At 38.1% G+C, this 21,836-nt stretch overlaps 2 protein-coding genes across 11 annotated transcripts in view; one reads left to right on the top strand and one right to left on the bottom strand.

Annotated features, from left to right (window-relative positions):
* LOC117409423 (probable E3 ubiquitin-protein ligase HERC1) overlaps positions 1 to 2,879 on the top strand; it is a 66,638-nt gene extending 63,759 nt beyond the window's left edge. For all 9 annotated transcript variants that reach the window (XM_034904240.2, XM_034904243.2, XM_034904253.2 and 6 more), the window contains exons 78-79: positions 37 to 342; positions 1,155 to 2,879. In XM_034904240.2, coding sequence (XP_034760131.2) covers positions 37 to 342; positions 1,155 to 1,340 — 492 coding nt within the window. In that variant the 3' untranslated portion in view covers positions 1,341 to 2,879. The remainder of the gene's footprint in view (positions 1 to 36; positions 343 to 1,154) is intronic.
* A 663-nt stretch (positions 2,880 to 3,542) lies between these two features.
* Positions 3,543 to 21,135, bottom strand: LOC117973743 (long-chain-fatty-acid--CoA ligase ACSBG2-like). 2 transcript variants are annotated; one of them, XM_058991317.1, is made up of 15 exons: positions 21,003 to 21,135; positions 15,492 to 15,562; positions 14,302 to 14,897; positions 12,616 to 12,902; positions 11,559 to 11,647; positions 10,187 to 10,307; positions 8,018 to 8,098; positions 7,666 to 7,815; positions 7,319 to 7,489; positions 6,705 to 6,886; positions 5,627 to 5,860; positions 5,211 to 5,428; positions 4,834 to 4,973; positions 4,424 to 4,667; positions 3,543 to 3,983 (listed from the first exon to the last, which is right to left on the bottom strand). In XM_058991317.1, exons 2-15 carry the CDS (start codon positions 15,548 to 15,550, stop codon positions 3,910 to 3,912), a joined length of 2,646 nt encoding a protein of 881 aa, XP_058847300.1. In that variant the 5' UTR covers positions 15,551 to 15,562; positions 21,003 to 21,135; the 3' UTR covers positions 3,543 to 3,909. The 2 variants fall into 2 exon arrangements, with proteins under 2 accessions (XP_058847300.1, XP_058847307.1); XM_058991324.1 differs by lacking the exon at positions 21,003 to 21,135 and adding an exon at positions 18,592 to 18,683.
* Between the last annotated feature and the right edge of the window lie 701 nt (positions 21,136 to 21,836).

Genomic DNA, 21,836 nt, shown 5'->3' on the forward strand with positions numbered 1-21,836 from the left:
CCTATTTGCCTGTCCCCATTTGTTCTTTGTGTGCAGGTGGCCGCAGTGAGAGAAGGCATGTCCTCAATCATCCCAGTGCCTCTCTTGTCTCTGCTCACGGCCAAGCAGTTTGAGCAGTTGGTCTGTGGAATGCCAGAGGTGTCTGTGGAAACACTGAAGCAGGTTGTGCGTTACCGGGACATTAACGACAGCCATCAGCTGATTGGTTGGCTGTGGCAGACCTTAGAGGAATTTACCAATGAGGAGAGAGTTCTGTTCCTGCGATTTGTGTCGGGAAGATCTAGGCTGCCAGCAAACACCGCTGACATCACCCAGAAATTTCAGATCATCAAAGTCGACCGGGTAAGAGAAAACCGTTACAATCCAGTAAAGTTCTAGAATTACTATACTGTCCGATTTACTTTTCAATTTTCAAAAACATTTGTCATTGAATGTGTTTTTTAGTATTTCTTAATAAGATTTTACCACTAATAAATTGTTTTATTTCTATTTCTACTCGTACATAAGTAAGTTTGCTTGGTTTCGAGGTTCACACACCTTGATCAATTACGAGATTTAGAGGAGATGTATGTATGTTATTCTAAATCAAAAGAATATGAAATCTAATTCTGATGAAATGTGGTTGGCACACATTATTGAGAGTATCAGATTCTGGGAATTGAAGGTGTCCTTTTCCCTAGCTTTAAGTACGGTACAGTGTGTTACACTTGTTTGTCAGGTTTATAAAAGATGTACATTACAAAAAACTGTGCAGCAGTTTGAATTACAGGTCTCAATGAAAATATGAACAGATTCACAACACTCCTTATCTGCTTTCAACATCAAAAGAATAGAACCATTCTTGTGTTACAGCAGTTCTTCTGTTACACTATTATTAATTCCCAAAACAGAGGTTACCGTGTGTGCATTTACACTTTGTTTCTCTCGTACTTGTTCACCTTTTACTTAAATATAGAATTCTGATTTCTAAAAATGTGACCAATTATACACCCACACTGCCAAGGGCAACATGTACTGTTAGCAAGCAATTACCATCGACTAAAGGTCAAAGCTATTTTCATGTGATTAAGTTCAAGATTAGTCAACACCAGCTTGGACAATAAAACACATCTCTTCAGTAACAAGAGACCTGCTTTCTTATGTTTTCCCCACAGCCCATCAATGGCCTCCCTACAGCACAGACCTGCTTCTTCCAGCTGCGTCTGCCACCTTACACAAGCCAGGCCATCATGGCAGAGAGACTGCGCTACTCCATCCACAACTGCCCTTCCATAGACATGGACAATTACATGCTGTCTCGTAACACTGACACTGCTGAGGGTTCTGAGACCGAATACTGAGCAGATCCGCAGACAGACTTCAAATACCTGAAAGCACAAACACCTTCAATGCTGCGTTAGAGCTTAAAGCAACTCATTGGTACAAAAACTCTGAAGGCTAATCCCAAAACTGTGGCTTCCAAGCACTACTCCTGAAACAGAAAGCACCCCTGTTCAGTAGCATCAGAGCCACTCCGATTTCTGTCCCTCAAATTTAGAAGTACTTGAAGACCCTATTTCATATTCTGAGACACTACACTTAATGGAACATTAAGAGACTCGCTTTTGCAGCTCTTCAATTGGTTTCAACTTGTAGCGTAAACCTCTCCTATTAAACATTTTTAATAAAAGGTGTTGGTTTTTTAAGATCTGGTTGAATTGTATGCATTTTCAACTGTATGGAAATCCTTAAGGAATAATGTAAATCAGTCCACCGTCATAGTGTTTCAGGAAGAGTAAAACATATGGATGTGGCAGTCATTCAGGAGACCCAATCTGTCGCCTCTCCTGACACTAAAAAGGACAAATGGGCTTGAAATAAAATAAAATGACAATATGGACTTTTAGTACTGACGAGTGGCTTTGACATCTGGTTATCCCAGGTTCATATGAACTGGATTAACACTACAACCGTCAAAACCATAATGCCAAGGGTCATGAATTTTAACATGTAGTATGATGAATGTTGATGAACTTGGTTGATCTGTATTCTCCCAATGTTATGCCAGTGGTATTGCTGTGTGTCCAGGTTTAATTTATATTCTTGAACCAAAGAAAGCTACTTGTAAAAACAACCCTCCCATTTACTGCAGAAGCCACTAACTTTGTCACTAACAGTTTTTAAAATCAAAATCTAATGGGCTTAACTATGTGCAATATATTTGATTTATTATACAGGAGCTATGTATTCTGGTTAGGTTGAAAGGCACCTCTATGGTAAATACACTGTAAATTTTAATTACACTTGATTTATTTCACAAACAAAAACCTAGCACTCTTAAAAGCATTACAGATTTTTTTGAAAATCGTAGCCTCAATATTAATAAAAAAAAATGCAATAGATGCTGTGTGTCGGCAAAAATGAATAGTTCAAGTCATCTTTAAAGTGCTGTACTGCAATTGAGGAGCAATTACTTTGAAATGTTAGTGTACCAGTCTTTTTTTTTCTTTGTTAAAGAAATTATACTCCCTAAATTTTACACCTTCTCTACTTTCTGTAGTTCTGGGTTTAACATTTGTGAATTATGCTTTTTTTCCCCCTGTGTATCATTTGATCTTAGAAACAATATTTGGGAAGGTATTCAAGAATATTCAGAAGCCCTGGAAATAAGACAAAAATCTACTTTAAAAGGAGATGCTTCTCAACATCTCACTAATTCCAGACCCTTCAAGTTTACAGGTCCTCTGTGGTTTTATTGAAGGCATGCTTGTTTGATGATGTAGTGTGTGCACTTGACACGTGTGTATTGCTGAATGTCTGATGGCCAATATAATAACACTGTACTGTTACTGAAAGCAGTAGGGACTTAATAAATACTAAACCCTGTGTAAACAAAATAAGTAATGCTTTTTTTTTTTTTGTAAATATTAGGTAATGCATTCTTAAACCATTAAGTACTATTCTAATACCTTACACTTGCTACATTTGCAACAAAGAGGTAGTGTGCTATGATTGTAGCACTCATTCCTTAAATACAAAAAAAATCTGCTTGACCCTGTCCTTTATTATGACATGGGTTTACAATGAACTTAGTTACTTTAGTTGAGACAGATAAAGGAATACCACAGTTACTTGGATAGCCAATGTTTGGTGGTAAATGAACGTTGGGCAGAACAAATACAAACCACATTTTTTTTGATTGTGTAGATTTTAGTAATTTGTGCATTAACTATAGAATGCAATCCCATTGGACCAGGCAAACATGATTTTTTTGAACAAGGTAGATTTGCACAATTTAAAGAAGATACTGCATATAGTGAGTTACTGCAGTATGTACTGTATTTGCACTTTGGGCAATTTATGTATGCTCCGTCCTCCAACCACACACACACCTGTCCACAGGACATGTGCTTTTCACATGTTCTTGCAACAACCCCACTGAGCCTTTTTAAACACACCTCATGTTTATTTTACATATTCAGGATGCATTTAAAAATAAATAAATAAAAAAAAACACAACTTTTCACCTTCCAAAGATGAAAACTAAGAATCCACCACAATGCTTGTAAATTGCAGCAACAGTTTTATTAACAGTGCAAAAACTCAGAAAAATAGCAAGAATGGCTTTTGAAATTGCGTATATACATTTGGCATTATGCCGATCGTCATTTAAAAAAACTGTGTATATACAATTAGTGTTTAAATGATCAGTGTAAAATGTAAGGCTTGTAGAAAACAACCACCTTTAGGTACTGGCAATTAATTAAAAGGAAGCAATTATTAAACATTTTAAGTAACAAACGTGGTGGTGTTTCGTGCAAAATTAAAGAAATGAATGATCGACAGAAAAAGCAGCAAAACAAATTCATATTCACAGTTCAAAAGCCTTGGCTTCTTTAAAAACAGATCTCCTCAGCTCCTTGTATCACTTTAAGAGTAAAATTCTTCAATTTGATCTTTGTACATTTTCTGCACCACAGGCCTCTTCAGCTTCAATGTTGGACCTGTTGAAGATGAAACAAAGCAAGTTGAGTCAGATACCAGGCAGCCGTGCTATCTTTACAAATTTGAATTGATACCAAAGAGTGTTTATTGATTAAGCTAAATTTACAATACAAGAGATAATAGGGTCATTTAAGCTGGAAAGGACCTTCTATCAAATTAGACAAAAGACTCCACATTCAATAGGAAGGTTTTTTGCATAGACACCTTTACTTTTCGCAATGTACAGTTCTATTAAACTGAACAGACAAAACTACTACAGTATGCAATAGGAGCCTTTAAAAACAAAAAAAGCTGGCTCCACCTATATATATATATATATATATATATATATATATATATATATATAAAAATTCACAAAAGCCTAACAAATGTTAGACATGTACCATAAGAAAACAATAAATGCAGATCTAGTAATCAGTTTTGGAATAAAGCTCCTCACCAAGCTCTCCCCCTGAAATGGAGAATTCCTTCTCCAGGATGGTCCACTTCTGGATTTTCTGGGCATTGGAGGTTGCCTTGGCATTGACCCGGTCAATCCCCTCCTGGATGGCTTTGAAAACAGGCAGGTGGTTCTTGCTGGTGATCTCGGACAGGCGACTGGCCCTGCAGCCTGTCTGCCTGCAGAACTCCTTGGATTGGGGTGTCAGTTCATCAGTCGGCTCCCCATCATCATCCACATTGCACTGGGATGTGGTTTGGGATTAGAGAGAAGGGAAAAATTAAATAAAACGTTTGCACTTGTAAACATGAAAATGGAAATCCACACACACACTAAAAAAAGGAAATATGAAATGTTGGATGGTGCAACATATCACTGCAATAGATAATACGGTTGTAGTACAGTGGTACCTTAAGGGTCAGCAACATGCAGAGGAACTTGCGCTTGTCTCCGATCAGCATGGCATTGCTGACGATCGGGAGTTCCTCCTTCACAGCATCCTCAATGAGCACCGGAGGGATATTCTCACCACCTGCAGTGATGATCAGCTCTATGGGGGAGACCAGAGAGGGAAAACGAGCTTACAAAACTGTCAAAGAGATGCCAATGATTGATTCAATGTTCACAATGACAAATCCCTCCTCCACAGATTCTCACATTTAAAATCCCTCCCTGCACAAACAGTGGACATACCAGAATGTTATGCCAATGTTAATGCTCAATATTAACCCCTCCCCCCCCAAAAAAAAATCCATGATCCATGTATTCACTACATTAGTCATTTTACCTTTGATGCGGCCAGTAACATAAAGGAAGCCTTCAGGGTCATGCTTGCCCAGGTCTCCAGAGTGCAGCCAGCCCTCCTGGTCAAGAGCCTCCTCAGTCTTGTCGACCATGTTGAGGTAGCCCATGAACACGTGGCGTCCCCAGAAACAGATCTCGCCATTCCCTTCCTCATCTGGCTTATCCAGTTTAGAAGAACAGCCGGGAATCTCCTTACCACAGCTGAAAACAAAAGAAACCGCAGCTGAGCAAAACTGTACATAGCGGACATTGAATACATGGGACATGTAGAGTACTTTTGACCAGGTGCTGCCATGCTGCCTTACTAGGCATGCTTAACATAGTACTTTAAGAACAAGCACACTTAAAATGGGCTACATTGTAGTTGTCAAGAGAAATGGGTGGGTCAGTGGAACAGACCTCATGATGCGGAACGCTGCCTCATTGGAGACGGCGTGGGGGCCAGTGCTCTCGCTCATGCCGTACAGCTCGTAGATGGGCAGGTTGAGGCTCATGAAGTACTCCAGTGTGTCCTTGGTAATGGGTGCTGCTCCAGTGAAACACATTGTGCAGCGATCCAGTCCCAGCGCTGCGCGCACCTTCTTAAACACCAGGTTGTTTGCCAGCATGTAGCCCCAGGGCACAGTTTGATTTCTAAGCATATAAAAAAATAAAAACCACACACACACACACACACACACACACACACACATTAAACAAAGACACACACAACACTAAAGTCTTCGCAGCATCTCTGTTTTGATTGCCTTGGTTAATCTAAATATGATCCAGAGAAAACCACCAGGCACTCTGAAAAGCCACAATCCCAGTTCATTTAGATGGAGCTACTGCATTTTACATCCAAGGCTGAAATTTGCAGATATTTTAAAAACAGCAGCACGACATGAAAAGCAGAGGCTTCTTCCTGTTACTGTACGTAATCACTGCACGAGTTGTAGTTAAAACTCACTCCAAGGAGACAAGCTGCAGTCCATGAGACCTACAAAAGGTACGGTCTCACAGCAGTGTAGCTACAGTGCTGGATTTGAAATACTTTATGATAAGCAACAGTGCAGCTGTGATGTCACAGAGGGGCATTGTTTAGTGAAAATAAAGTTTAAAAAAAAAAAAAAACAGGAGTGGTGTCCATTATTGCTTAAGACCGAGAATAAATGTGTATGTCACTTAGGTATTACAATCACTCAGGTGAAACAATGTCTTGTAATTTGCCCAAACACCAAAATCTGTCAACAAAACCTTCAGGAAGTATTGTAAGGTCCCTCGGGTGATAGAATAACATGTTTGTATACATGTATCTCTAAGCAGAATACATAATAAAACACACTTACTAAAAAAAAAGTTTGTATGGTTTCTGAAGTACTTTATAATGTTCCCCAGTCTGTACAGGATTTACAAAGAGCCCAATCCACACCTAAGACAAATACACCCTTAAAATGCAGGCCGAGCAGAGTCTATCAGGAAGAGTCTGGTACAGTACCCGTTCATGAAGTTGTAGTTTGCCTGGAGTCCAATGTACTTAGCCCACTCCGCCACCTTCCTCTTCACGAGAGAGGACTTGGAAGCCTGGCTCTGCATCTTCTCCTGCATCTTCTCCCACACCCGCGGCACCGCCATGAAGGCTGTCGGGCGCACCTCGCGCATCGTGTTCACCAAGGAACCCTGAGAACAAAGCCCAGCACCTTGACTTGACAGGAACTTACTGTCTGGATTAAGAACGCAAGTCAAGCCGTGTTCCCTCAGAGCACTAGGATCAAGACTGTACATGTGTTTAACACATGCTGTTTGAGCGCACACAGCCCAATGGGAGACAGCACACAAGGCAATTCCCTTCCCAAGCATAAGCGTGTACATCAAGGAGGGAGAGTAGCACCTTGGACATGGAAACATTTACTCAAGAATGATGCTCAGCAGAGTTGAGACACAAGTCATTTAACCTAGCAGCTTGGGAAGATTTTTTTTTTTTTTTTTTTTTTTTTTTTTTTAATTAAAAAGTGTGACTTGTTTTCATATACAGTACATAGTTTAAAAACGTGTCAGTCTACAGAATGCCAGGAAATTTGGTAAAGTGAAATTAAATCTAAAGATATTCACCTTCAATGCATCTGGCTCTGCGAAGTAAGTGGTTGCACCAAACCTCATGGAAATCCAGATGTCAATAAGCTGAGCTGCGATGTGACTGAGTGGAAGGTAACTTATGATGCATTTCTCAGTCCCATTTTCTAAATTAGCTGTCTTACCAGCAGCTTCTGCTGTCCATGTTAACTGAAAAAAGATTTAAATATCTTGTAATAAACAAACAAACAAAACACTCTCAACCCTACCCCCATCCTCCACCACCACCACCCAATGTCCTCAGTGAGCCACCTCTTGTTGTAATAGATCCTACTACAAGTTGAGGGAATGGGTCTTGCATCCTCGTCACGGAGGTTTACACTCACATTGTCATGGCTCAGCATGACCCCCTTGGGCTGACCCGTGGTCCCGGACGTATAGATCAGACTGCAGCACTGATTTGCCTTCTGGGATCTAATGACATCATCAAGTTGTGCATCAGGGATCTGCTTGCCCAGTTCCATGAATTCTTTCCACTGCACAGGAGAGTTTATAAAAACAAGAGAAATGTTATCCACAATGGGGTGACCAAGATGCAGCTATAGGTGAGGCTCAGAAGACCTTTACAGGACACATCCAAACATATACAGTACATCTGTCTGCATTTTCACCCACCAAATTCTCCATTGGTGCATGCAGTTCATAAATTATTAAAAAAAAAAAAATTGAAAAGCTTACCGTGTAGAGGTTTGGTTGCTTTTCTTGCAGCTCGTCTTTGTACTGAACGATAGCCTTCAGGTGGGGCAACTGGTCCTTAACCTAAGTGATTGGAAAAATGATATATTATTTATTTCTTAGCCAACGCCCTTATCCAGGGCGACTTACAATTGTTACAAAATATCACATTATTTTTACATACAATCACCCATTTATACAGTTGGGTTTTTACTGGAGCAATCTAGCTAAAGTACCTTGCTCAAGGGTACAGCAGCAGTGTCCCCTACCTGGGATTGAACCCACAACCCTCCGGTCAAGAGTCCAGAGCCCTAACCACTACTCCACACTGCTGCCCTATATATATATATATATATTATATTATATATATATATATATATATATATATATATATAAAAGCTCAAAGAGCCAGCTGCCCAACGTTTCGATATGTTGTACATCTCTCTCTCAAGGGAGCCTGTGTTTGAATCAAAACATTGGAGGTATTTATAGGTTTTTGACGGCACAAAAACCTATAAATAGGTACTTATCGTTTACATTCAAATCCATGACTTATTCTTACAAGATGTAATGATGTTCTATATATTTGCTTACGATTGTAAGTCATCCTGGATAAGGGCGTCTGCTAAGAAATAAATAATAATAATAATATTGTGACATCATTTTTACGTCTATCTTTGAATCTGTATTAATTCTAATTAACATTACTTTATATTAACTTATATTTTTATTATATCATGCAATGCTGGCTCTGAGGATCAGTCTTGATTTGGCCTCCCCAGCGCATCAGCATGCACAACTTTTGAATGAATTGTGTTTATTTAAATGTTATATATTTATTGAAGTTAATTAGTTCATTCTTTTCTGTTGAGTCCCGCTGGCATAATCGTGTTCAGTCTATTTATCCATTTACTTTCTTTTATTCTTCTATATGTCGCATTGTCTAATTTGAGCTGTTCTAATACTACAAACTTTACATCATTTATGTCATGTCCTTGACTAATGAAGTGCTGTACTATTGGTTCATTCATTTTTTTTTTTTTTTCTAATTAATGAAAGGTAGTTCTGAATTCTTATATAAAATTAGTTCCAGTCTCTCCAACATATTTGATTTCATCACATTTTTCACAGGCTATTCCATAAACATTGCTATTTTGGGTATTAGTTCTTAGTGGATGTGTGGTGTTCTTATGTTTAATTATATTTTTACTTTTGTCCATGTATTTACACCTACTAGTGCACATGTTCATAGAACCTATTTTGTCAATTATTCTTTTATGTTTACTGTGAACTAAAATATTACCTAAATTCCCTTTTGAATGCTACAACTGGGGCCTTAAATACTTTAATTTTTCTGAATTATGTAGAATCTGCAAATGTTTCCAAACTCTTAGAAATATTGGGCAAAAGTTTAGAGTAAGTCATTACTAATGGGAATCTTGACCTTTTTATCTCTATTTTTATAATCTAGTAGATCATCTCTTTTTAGTTTATCCACTTTTCTTAACTCCGTCTCATTCTTTCTTTGTATCCTTTTTTTAAGATTTGTTTTTAATACAGTTCTTTGTTTTACAGTCACTTTCTTTTGAGCATATTCTTCGTATTCTTATTCCTAGACCATTTGGGATTGCCCTTTTAGTGTGTATCAGATGTGCAGAGGACATGTGTAAATACTGGTGCATGTCAGTTGGTTTACAGAAGAGGTCAGTCTCAATTGAACCTTCAAGTTTTACTATGGTATCGAAAAATTCTATTTCTTTTCTTGTCCATCGAAGGTCCACCTTAATATTACTGTGTATTTCATTTGCCATTTTATTAAACTGGAAAAGAGATTCTTCTCCATGTGTCCGAACCCCAAAAATATCATCTACAAACCGAATGTATTCTAAAGGTTCTCTTTCCAATTTTCTAATGAATTGTAAATTGAGGTTAGCAGCCAAAGATAGGGTAGACAACAAGAGTGGAAACGCACATGTTTAACATTGTAAAGACATCATTTACTTGCATAAAATAAAAATAAAAGTGGGAACAGCAGGTGGCTGTACAGGTTTTATGGTAGAAAACACACACTTGCCTTTGAACGTCCCCCAAAATGTACTTAATGCTTCCTTTCCAAGTGATCTAGTATGCAAACAAGGACACTGGGTTACTGTGTCTGGCCACTATTCTTACCTGTAGGATTTTGGTCAGCTGCTTGTGATTCTCCACCACCAGGACGTTTGCTTCACAGTTGTCTGCCACATACTGACAGGCCTCGGGGGAGTTAGTTGTATAGATACCCACAGCCAACCCTCTGAAAAAAAACAAAAAAAAACAAAAAAAAAAAAACTGACTATTCAAGTTAAGATTTTGTTGCTGGACCTAAATCAATTGGAATGCCTGGCTTCACCTAAAGAATTATTATTCACAACTGAATTCACTACAAAAACCACAACTCTTGGGAAAGAATCTGGGCACAAATTGTCTTATACTTTAGCAACCCTTACTGGTCAAGTAGTGACAAAATAATGTGATATCTTGTAACAATTGTAAGTCGCCCTGGATAAGGGTGTCAGCTAAGAAATAAATAATATATAATTTTCCAATCACTTAGGTTAAGGACCAGTTGCCCCACCTGAAGGCTATTGTTCAGTACAAAGACGAGCTGAAAGAAAAGCAACCAAACCTCTACACGGTAAGCTTTCTATTTTTTTTTTATTTTTTTATTTTTTACATAATATAGGAGGTGGCCCATAAATCTTCAGGACTCGGGTTGCTGCAGTGAAGCAAAATTAAAACTGGATAGTTCAAACACCGCAGTTACAAAAACCGCAGCGTCTACCAGGGATTATCCATGTAGAGAGGTTTACCTTACATATGGGTCACTTTTATAGTAGTCAGGGCATGGTTTCACCAGCTACAAGCAAGTTCAAACGTAGTTATAGCACAAGTCTTAAACTTCTCTTTTACACACTACCTTAGGTCATGGCTTTAGGTTTTTAAGATGGTGCAACGCAGAGCAGTTCAATTCCCATATCAGCTCTATAAAACCTGGTTACCTACATCCGCTGTGCCAAGGACGTGGTCAATGCAAAACACTAAAACTAAATTAACGTATAATGCTTTTTCTTTCTATATTAGTCTACCAATATACATGGTTAAGGCTACGATTAAACGCTTGTTAAAATATGCATTATGTCATGCACTGAAAATTGTGTACATATAGATGGATCTAAAATGAGGGTTGCAGACCCTCAGCTCCGCCCAGAAATTGTCAAGAGTCTGAAGTAGTATGTACTGCAAGTTTGTACTCTAAAGTAACATTTAAATTTGTCAGTCAAAAGCACCACTCTTTACATTACTGGCTTTGATGTACTATTTATAAGCGCCTGTGTATGTTGATGCAGCTAAAACTACATTTGGGTGACCTTTCCATGAATTTTTTTTTTTGCCACACCTTGCCCGTGAAATGTAATTACCGTGCCAAAATTGTAGCCTTAGACATGGTACACTATAGTTTATGAAATTTCTTAATGTAAAACGGTATTCCATATTTTAACATTACCCTGCCAAAATAGACCCAATGCCTGCGATGAACCACTCTGGAGAGTTAAACCCCAGGATACCAACACCATGGTAACGTTCCAGGCCCAGCTGAGAAATAAAAATAGGTCAGCATTACCAGATTTATTCATAACAACATTACATAAAGAATTAAGAAAGCAGAAGCATCAAGTGTGTGGTTAGGTTGTAGTTATAGGATACTTTAAATATTACTTGGTTGCATTAAAAAATATATATATAATGATACCAGTTGTTTTGTTTCTTAAATTGTTGGCAATTACTCCCTCTGCATTGCCCAACCTATGTTTGGAATGCAATATCAGATAACAGGGTATTAAATTCTGTAAACCCTTGTAACACTTCATAAAAAACTGCCATTTAAAAACCAGCACCAGCTGCACCTGTTTGACCCTTCTGAATGTAGTCTACAAATGCAATTTCCTTTATGTATTTACTAGTTTATTCAATTGGGAGACACCCGATTTTTCATTCCCACTATGTCAAGGTTCTATACAAGTTACAATGCACCTGATGCCAGAAAAACTACATTCTTGACATCTTACAGCATCGAGACCAATGCAACATATGTACTTTCTTTCACAGAAATGTCAACAAACCAGTTTTGCCAAGAAACAGAAAAAAAAAAAAAAAAAACACACCACCACACACAAACATATCAGTGGAAACTACAGAGGCATCTCAAAATAAAGCACAGGCTTAATAAAGAGTCCTACAGTAGTTTAACAAAGCAATTTCTTCCATCAATATACAAGGGAAAGCATTATTAAACAGCTTTAAACAAACCACTAAAAAAAATGCACAGCATTTTACTTGATGTTAGAAAGCAGAACTCCTGAAACTCTGCCAAGATGACGCCCCCCTTCATGTACATAAATCGGATCCCATTTCTGAAATATTCATATTAAAACAAAACACTTCCCCAGATTCACTACCAGATGGTTAGGGGCTTCAATTTAAAAAAAAAAAAAAAAAAAAAAAAAAAAAAAAAAAAAAAAACACACACCCAGAATCAAAACACCCCACTAACTGGAACTCACCTTAAGAAAGCTTTTGGCTGCCAGTCTGCATTCGTTGTAGTACTCCCTGAAAGTCAGGGTAGCCCACTGGCCCTCCTTTTTAACAGCAAGGGCAGGGGTCTCCCCATATTGTTCCACAGCATGCTGAAACATCTGGTGGACCGTCACTGGAGTCTCAGACCCTGGCCCAGACTGCGTTATCCGCAGCTTCACCGGCTCGTCCCTCTTGATGGTCCACATCATCTCTGAAGGCGCCAGGGTTGGGACAGGCACCTGGACTGGCGTAGGTTCAAGTACTTCTTTCCCATCTTTAGAAAAATGAAAGCAAGGGCAGAGGTCCATGGTTGAGTTCCTCTCATGAAGTTGTGTTCCCTCAGCAGCTTGTTTGGATTCTCCCTTTACAGCCTTGAACTAGCAGTTAGACACAGCACTAAACTAATGATGAGCTCTTAATAGGAAGTCTTCCATTCACACACAGCCAGTAAAACCCAGTGTGGGGAATTTGCGTCCGTCACCTTCTCTACAGCATGCAGAATACCTGAGCAGGGATTTGTCTGATCGAGCCAAAGGAGCTCAAATTACATGACGCATTAAGACAGAAGGAAATTACTTGCAGATACAGTATGCAGCTATACCGTATCTGTTTTTAAATAGACTATTTCTACACAGATATTATGCCAAAAGTATTCAAACTGCAACATAACATTAAACCAAGACCCTTGTTTTGGCAGGCTTATGCATAATTAATTGAAACTTGTCACGTTTGGCAACACAGCTTTAAACTTGTCAGACAATACTGTAACTAAAATCAGACCTTAAGCAATGGAGATATGATATCTATATTTTAATTACATTTTGCATTCTGAAATACTGTCCAATTGTAATCAATCAATGTCCATTACAGTGTTTTAAATTAAATAAAGGATAAATGCATCTTCAATACAGGAACAGAACTTAAATATGTATGTGGAAATATTGGCATGCAGCAATTCAGTTATGATAAACTAAAAACGACTGTATGAATGAGAAGTAAATCAAGAGAATTGCAGACGTCTGCGTGTTATAATGCAGAGAGTAGTTTTGTTCACTTTGACGAGAGCGACACTCCGCATGACTGCCACCCTGACAGTCTGGGTTCAACTGTTGCACAGAGGCTCTGTAGAAGTCAAATGAGTGTTGAAGAGACGCAGGCAGCTCGTTTAGAGGAATAAAAATGAAGGCCCAGAACACAATTATTGTACTAGTGAAACAGTGATTTCAAAACGCCAACTTTGCTTACCAAAGTGTATAAAAGGTAAGTTAACAGAGATAGAGATATTCTGTTTTCCTCTGTAGGAAAACACATTTAAACTGCAGTATAAATCCATCTGCCTGACTTCGTAGTTGGAGCTTTTAACCTCATCCATGACAGAAAACAGACTAACAGTGTATTGAACAAATATTTCACGCTCATGCCTTAACTTACAACCCAAGAGCTGTGGTGTTCAGATTTAAGATGCCACTGAACAACTTTTCATTAAATTTATTGTTATGAAGGTCAGTAATCTGATTTTATTCAAACTGAATAAAATTCTAATCTGGCTGGGGACAAGACTGTGATCCTAGATGGGGGGATTATGCGTTACATCTACCTTTTTGTCCTCATGATCCACTATCAATTCAGATTGTTCCTACACACACACACACACACACACACGTTTTTGTTACCTGTGGGAAATGACAGGTCACCTAGTCCAGGTGATCTGGGAGGTTTTGGGGGAGCATCCACCTTCTCTTTGTCCCGAGTGCCGCATGGTTGATCTTGTTGCTGGGGAACCTGATGTATGTCTGCTCCCTCGGCACAGGGTTCCAGCACACTGTCTTCCTCAGTTACACAGCTGAACTCAGGAACTCTAGAAGGGGAGGATGATCTTGGCGGTTCTTCCTTTCCAGACAGGCTGGATAACTGCTCCGGAACTACCTGCTGCTCAAGAGACTCATCTTTTGCTGCCAATATTGTGTCTCCTAACACAGATGATGTCAGGTCAGCCTCTTCAAGTGTGGACGGTTCAGGTTTTTCTCTGCTCCCTGTGGTCAAAGATTCCTGGTCCTCACTTGATGGTGGTTCTACTTGTATCTCTAAAACTGCTCCTGCTTTCTTCTCCTCCTGCATCAGGGAGTTTCCTCCATTGACTACAATGTGGGAGTAATTTCCATTCTGCGGGATCTTGACATCATTGAAGAAGCCAGTGTTTGATGCAGGGTTAGAGGTGGTCAGAGGGCTTCCAATGAATTCTCTCACAAATGGAGAGATATCCAGAAAACTACAGGAAAAGAACAAATCGTGTTTACCAACTAGTTTTAAAAAATAAAAATAAACAACCATACGGCTAGGAGGCAGCTGAACCAAAAGTCCCTTGTGAAGCAATTAGTGGAGCATTTGAAAATTCAACTTACCAGAACTGTAATATACTGTAAAGATGAAACCTCCACAACTGACCCCCCCCCCCCAAATAAAAAAAACAAAAAAAGGCTGCTAAAAAAGGAAAAAATATATATATATTTATAGCAGAAAAACAAACACTTATCAGGTGGAATTTGAGGATCACTTTATGAAGAAGTTTCACAAGGATTAATAAAACGAAATGAAAACATTGGGGTGAGTTTATTCACACTGGCGTTACCTTAATTTCAAAACATGAAATATTGAAAAATTGTTTTGGACACATTTCAGTGCCTGGGATTTAAATACCACTCGCCTTGTCCACACAAAGGGGGGGTAAACATGTTGCTGTACAATTCTCAATTTAGCACAAGGTAAAGTTCAGAACAAACTCAAGCCATGAAAGATTTCTACAAGTCAGAATGCTTCCTAGCATGGGAGGACACTGCGTTAAAAGCACATCCCCTTGCAGTACCTTTCAGTCTGATCAACCTCCAGTTGATCCCAGTTCACTCCAACACTGTTCACAGACATCTTGGTAATTTACTGTTGGAGAAAAAGAGAGAAAGAAAAGCCTTAATTGGCAGAAATAACACAAGGAAGCAAGCCGTAATAAACATTGTCTTTACACTGCAGAACTATATATATCATTGAATGGACTTCTGACAAAACAAGGCAAAGGTAGTTCAGCAGAGATTGGTAACAACCGTACTGTAAAACTCCCAAAGCTAGAAGTCTTGACCAGACTTAAGAAAAAGATCCTGTTCTAGAATCCTAGACTGTATCATAACATCTCATTTAGCGTCACACTCTGCCAAACACATAGTGAATAAAAGTACATGAATAAAAGTAGCTCCAAATGGCCTATGCCCACTACACGGGGAATAAAGTTGTGCCAGTACCATTTAATGGTTTGCAAGATTGCACCAGGACACCACGCAAAAAGTACAGAAGACAGTGGAGCTGTAACCAAAGCTTCCAGAGACCTACTGTACTTCAAGTCCATGTTTTTTCTAATAAAAACAAATCCTACTTTTTTTGCTAGAAGTTCTTTGATGCCTGCTTGGTAATACCTGAAACAAAGATCGTTGTATCTTATGCTTCCATCCTCCCTTTTTTACTTAAATATTTTGCAAAGTACTCCAAACAGCTTAGAAACCAAGCTAAACAGGTTCCCACAACCTGTGCTACTGCATGTTAAATGCAAACTCTACCTTGTTAATCCAGCTACTGTAGCTCGCCGCCACACAGGTTATATGGTTAGCTCAAACTGCAGCAGAAGGTCTGACACAGCAACAGGAGCGTCCTATATCTGCACTTTTGAAGGGACATTGCTACATTTGTATTGCTACATTACTTAATGACTTGAATTGCATTATTTTAAAATGACTGGACTATGTCAGCCCCATGAAGAAATACAGCATGGGTGCCAACTGTGTGCAGCTGCACAGTATACAGGCCAGGAGTTTATTTGCAGGTTTAAAGCTGGTAGAGACATTTACAATCCTGTGCTGGGAGAAGTAAACCCACGATTCTATTGGAGCATTTTAGAGCTGTATGTTTATATACATTGTATACCTCCAGTATATGTGGGTATGCAATGTAGGGGGATTCCCCAGTGCTGTAAAATGTTCCAATTAAATAAAATCAAGCTAGGGTTATCAATGACCACAAAAAAGTAAACATCCTTGGAATCTTTCGATAAAGTAGCTGTAAAATAAATCACTTTAAGTTAATGATTTGCCCTTTTAAGGTTCAGTCAAACCCTTTATGCTTTTGTGAGCTGTAATGTCACCAGAATACTTCGCTTTCATTCTCCAATCTGACAGGGCTGGAAATAAGATTCCAATTGTTTAGCAGTTTCACCTATTCCAGGTTTTACTACAAACTAGATTAGCCCGTGCATAAATAAGTTCAGGTGTGTCTTAACTCAGATAAACAAGGAATGGTTCAAACTGCTAGTCATCCCTGATCTGACGACTTCTCTGAATATTCCTCTTGCATCAAGCCAGAGATATGTACAGAAATAAAAGGTGAGACACTGAAGACACACGTGTAAGGTTAATTCAAATTACTTTAAGTGCATGAAAAGATTGAGAAATATGCTAACCAAAATCTACCAGATACCCTAAATGGCAAATACAATGCAAATATGGTTTAAGCCTTTTTCTTCATTCCAATCTTATGTATAACAGCATGACCCCAACTTGCCATACTGTATATAGTCTGCAATAACTGCTTTGGCATACCTACAGTAGATAAACCTCTCTTTTAAAGGTTTAAGAAAATACAAGGGCCATGTAACCACCGAGTCACAGCAGATCACAAAACCATTCACAAAGTGATGAAACAAACACTTTATAATACTCAAAAGCATATGTTAACTATATTACCCTACTTGTGTTCCACTGCTATTTATTAAGAGATGCTGGTTATAGGAAGCAATGTCTTTCAGTACAACCCAAACGCTAGCATATGAAAGTGCAATGTTATTTTTTAGTTTGTGAGGATTTGTGCACAAAGACATTCCTTTTTGCTTGAATTCTGATGCCCAGCCATTTTCAGTTCTAGACTTGCCATTTAGTGGCATAGGTTAAACTTTAAGCCACCCAATGTTTTGTGTTTTGGCTGAAATTTGCTTGCACTTTTTGTGGTGCAGGCTATGCAATTTTACCACCAGACCCTACTATACAAGAAAAAGCATCTAAAAAGGTGTGAGCTACTGTGATGCACCAGCCATATTTGCAAGTCTCCAAGTACACAGGAAAGAAATAGGAAAGTCAGCTGCTTCATGAGGCCCATTTAAATGAACTGCAGCAGAAAGGCCAGTTACAACTTGGTACAAATGATACAAGCCAACATCCAAAACACATACTTCTTAATACAACGGAGCTCCACACCCTCCTTGTGACAGATTATAATATCAACACAATGTAGAAATGTACACCACAACAGGACAATTAAATACTTCCCCAAAAAATCTAAACTAAACTAAAGAGGTCAAGTCACTGTGTTGGGTTCAATTATTGCATCTGCCCACTGGCTTTCCCAACTGCCGTTACATTTCACCCACTTTCAAAATGCAGCTGTTGGCCTCAAATCAAATTAGTCCTCAATTGATGCTTTACATTTTCTACTGGTATTATAACCTGACCCATTCTGCAGTATAGAATTCAGTAGCCAGCAATAGACATTCAGGTTTAGACAAACCCAGAGTGCTGGACAGCAGACATTGTGCCTACCTTAATACAAATACAGCACTAGAACAGCGAGCACAAGCTTCCATGCATGCAAATATAAAATCAGACCAAGCAAAATCAATAGCTATAGTAGCCAATTAGAAAAATGCACCTTTCCAAATCACAGGTCGCTTGTTAAATAATTAATCAGGCATAATATCACACATTTGATCAACAATGATTTCTGTTGTGCATGTCTTTTTACCCCCATGAATGCAATATCATGTTTCAGCACAATTTGGTAGGTAAATGCTTTAGACAGCTAACCAACACAAATCCATTTTTCAGCAAGCTCTGTAAAACTTGGATTTAAAAAAAAAAAATTGTAAATCTTACCTTGAGACAGAGGGTTGAAGTTCTCTTTTTAAAAAATCTGTTTTAGAAGAGTCAAATCCTCAACATCCACAGTCTGCAGTTTCACAAGTGGAATGCCCTTTAGTCTTGATTTGGACACATGACAGTGTCCCATCAGAGGACAAGGTAAAGTTCACAATGCACCAATAACATCATAAAAGCTTATGGCCAGCTTTTACCTTTGCCTTAAATAGATAAACAGCTGGTTTGCGGACCTTGACTTGCACTTCGATTTAGGCAACACTAGGTAAAGATTACCGTTAACCCAGGACTGTGAAATTAACCATTTTCTGTCCTTTATCTTCCAAATGTACCAGTAAACCTACAAATTACAGAATAAGACATACTAAAATACTTTAACACCTGGACTTTAATGGAGTAGAGACCACACAACGCTGATCTTGATTACAGTAATGGAAATAAGACTTCCTGCATAGCAGTTTTACCCATTCCAGGTTTTACTAGGAGCTTGATTAGGTAACAAGCTCAGGTGTGCGATTAAACTCATAGTAAAACCAGGAATGCATGAAATGAACCCTGAATTAAGTGTTAAACTGTAGGTCTGTTTCTAAAATAAAAAAAATGTACCTAGTAGGACAATTACAGCAGCAGGTTTATATTATTAGACTTGCCTGAGGAGGGACATACTCCCAGTGAATCTGCATGATGTTCCTTTCCATGGGAAAAAAAAAAAAAAAAAGTGTCTTCACAGTATTATGCATTCTCTTTTCCCTTAAAAAGGTTCCATCTCACTGTCAATTATCTGGATGCTCAATTCAGTTTTTAGTTTGGATTTCTTATTCTGTTTAACGTCCTACATGTACCTCACATTTAAGATTTTGCCGTGGTTGGCGATATTGTACCTACTATTGTTACCATGTCCACACTAGCATGTCATTTTAAGGAGATAGAAATTAACATTTATGAAGTTAAGACTATCACAATCAACCTTACGTTTACCCATTCTACTTCTGTCTTTGCAAAATAAGCATTTAGAAACCTCATAATGGAGCAAGTTAACCAGTGGTGTACCACAGGGATCAGTATTAGGTCCTCTGCTATTCCTAATCTACATTAATGACTTAGATTCTGGTATAGTAAGCAAACTTGTTAATTTTGCAGACGACACAAAAACAGGAGGAGTGGCAAACACCATTGCAGCAGTAAATGTCATTCAAAGTGATCTAGACAGCATTCCGAACTGGGCAGACACATGGGGACTTTTTTGACCTGAAAAAAGAAACAAGGACCAGGGGTCACAAATGGAGATTAGAGAATTGTGAGGGTCTGGAACCAACTCCGCAGTAATGTTGTTGAAGCTGACACCCTGGGATCCTTAAAGAAGTTGCTTGATGAGATTCTGGGATCAATAAGCTACTAACAACCAAACGAACAAGATGGGCCGAATGGCCTCCTCTCGTTTGTAAATTGTATGTACAAAAGCAGCTTGCTTGTCTGGGGACAGGGTGTTCCACAGACGGTATAAAAAGAGAAGAAAAGAAAAATCTTGATTTTAGGCAAGCTGGCAAAAATACTTCATATCATTTTAACTAGGGATGCCACCTGTTCTGGTTTTGCCTAGATTGTTCTCTTTTTGAGGCAGCTGTCGTGGGAAATCTGCAAGACTTCCCGGCACATTAAAATATCAAAGTATATGACTTATTTATTTTCGTATTAAATGACTGGTGTCCCGGTTTTTTGTAAATCAGAGGTGGGAACCCTAATTTTAACCCTGGCCAAGAGAATCACAATCTTCTACTCGGCATTCTCTGTGTGTGCTACCATGAATTACCGGTATTTATTGGCCACAGTTGCATGAAATATTTAACTCAATAGAAAAGTATTTTGTAGAAACAATCGCTAAAATTAAACGTTTTTGTTCGATGTATTTTCTACATAATTAATCCAGATTTAGCAGATTATTGTCTATAACTAGTGTCGACAAATTTCAAGTTATGTTGAAACTTGTCGACACTAAATTGACGTCATATGACATACCAGTTTGCAAAACTGGTTCAGCAAACAATTGAAACTGCAATTGAGGAAAACTGACATTTCAAAATTCAAAATGTATATACGTTTAAAAAACAAAACACAACACAACGCATGTCACGATGTGTAAACATGAATATCTGAAATTACTGAAATAGACATTATTTGACACCACGGACTGATTGAACAAGTGTCAGACCTGAGATGAAATAGCGCGCGCCTAATTAACCACATTTCCTGCTAAACCTACTTCTAAACATTTTGTTATACGGACAAAAAATGTAAAACATACTTAGCAGAGCCAGAACAAACACCACCGTAGTTACTAAATTATGAGTTGTTTGCATACAAATACTGGGCGCAGAATGAATACGTATACGAAAATGCAAAGTTTAACCTACCTTTTTAGGATTTTAAATAAATATCAAAAGTTCTGACACTCCACAAGCCCAACTCTGTGCTGAAGTGAAGTTCAGACTGTAAGCTATGAAACTACAGAGATCACACATGCCGTATTTTAATTGGAAAGTTACAAGATGAAACTGTTTTTTTCTACACCTGCTTGTGTTTTAGGCGCGAGTTAACGATGAACCAATCAAAACTACATAGCAGCAGTCATAGTCAGTATCACTAATTGGAAGTAATTATGCAGCATGTGACACAGCCAGAATAAAACATATTATTATTATTATTATTATTATTATTATTATTATTATTATTATTATTATTTTTATTAGTTATTTATTATATTTGTAATAATTAATTATTAGCTACTGTGTTGGGTTGGGTGACACAATTACAGACACCAGAAGTATTCAAAAGCAGATTTTGCTAAAAGATTATGTAGAGACAACTTTTTTTGGTTTGTAATTTATTATATTCATTTTATTTATCATTGAATATAATAACAATATTATTATTATTATTATTATTATTATTATTATTATTATTATTATTATTATTATTATTAGGCTATACAGTTTCCCTTAATACAGATATTATTTTTTGTTGTCTCGACCAGTGAGTTTCAACCCTTAATTGATAGAACATTTTATAAGTAACTTGAACTCTGCAACAGTTTAAGAGCTGAACACAATTTAAACGGTCTAATTAAGGACTGTGATTTGAATTCTCTAAACCTGTGCTGGTGTGGTGTCATGCTCTCAGACAATGAAACAATCAGAGTATACCTAACTGATGGTCAATTAAAATGATCTTTAGTCCTGTTCTGTACA

This window comes from Acipenser ruthenus, chromosome 2 (assembly GCF_902713425.1).
Source record: "Acipenser ruthenus chromosome 2, fAciRut3.2 maternal haplotype, whole genome shotgun sequence".
Taxonomy (NCBI): Eukaryota; Metazoa; Chordata; class Actinopteri; order Acipenseriformes; family Acipenseridae; genus Acipenser; species Acipenser ruthenus.

Coding starts and splice junctions, on each gene's coding strand:
- LOC117973743 (XM_058991317.1), bottom strand. CDS start 15,550: ATGTCTGTGAACAGTGTTGGAGTGAACTGGGATCAACTGGAGGTTGAT. Junction 7,816..8,017: donor AGCAACCAAACCTCTACACG/GTAAGCTTTTCA, acceptor TCTCCTGTGCAG/TGGAAAGAATTCATGGAACT. Junction 4,974..5,210: donor TGTTACTGGCCGCATCAAAG/GTAAAATGACTA, acceptor TCTCCCCCATAG/AGCTGATCATCACTGCAGGT.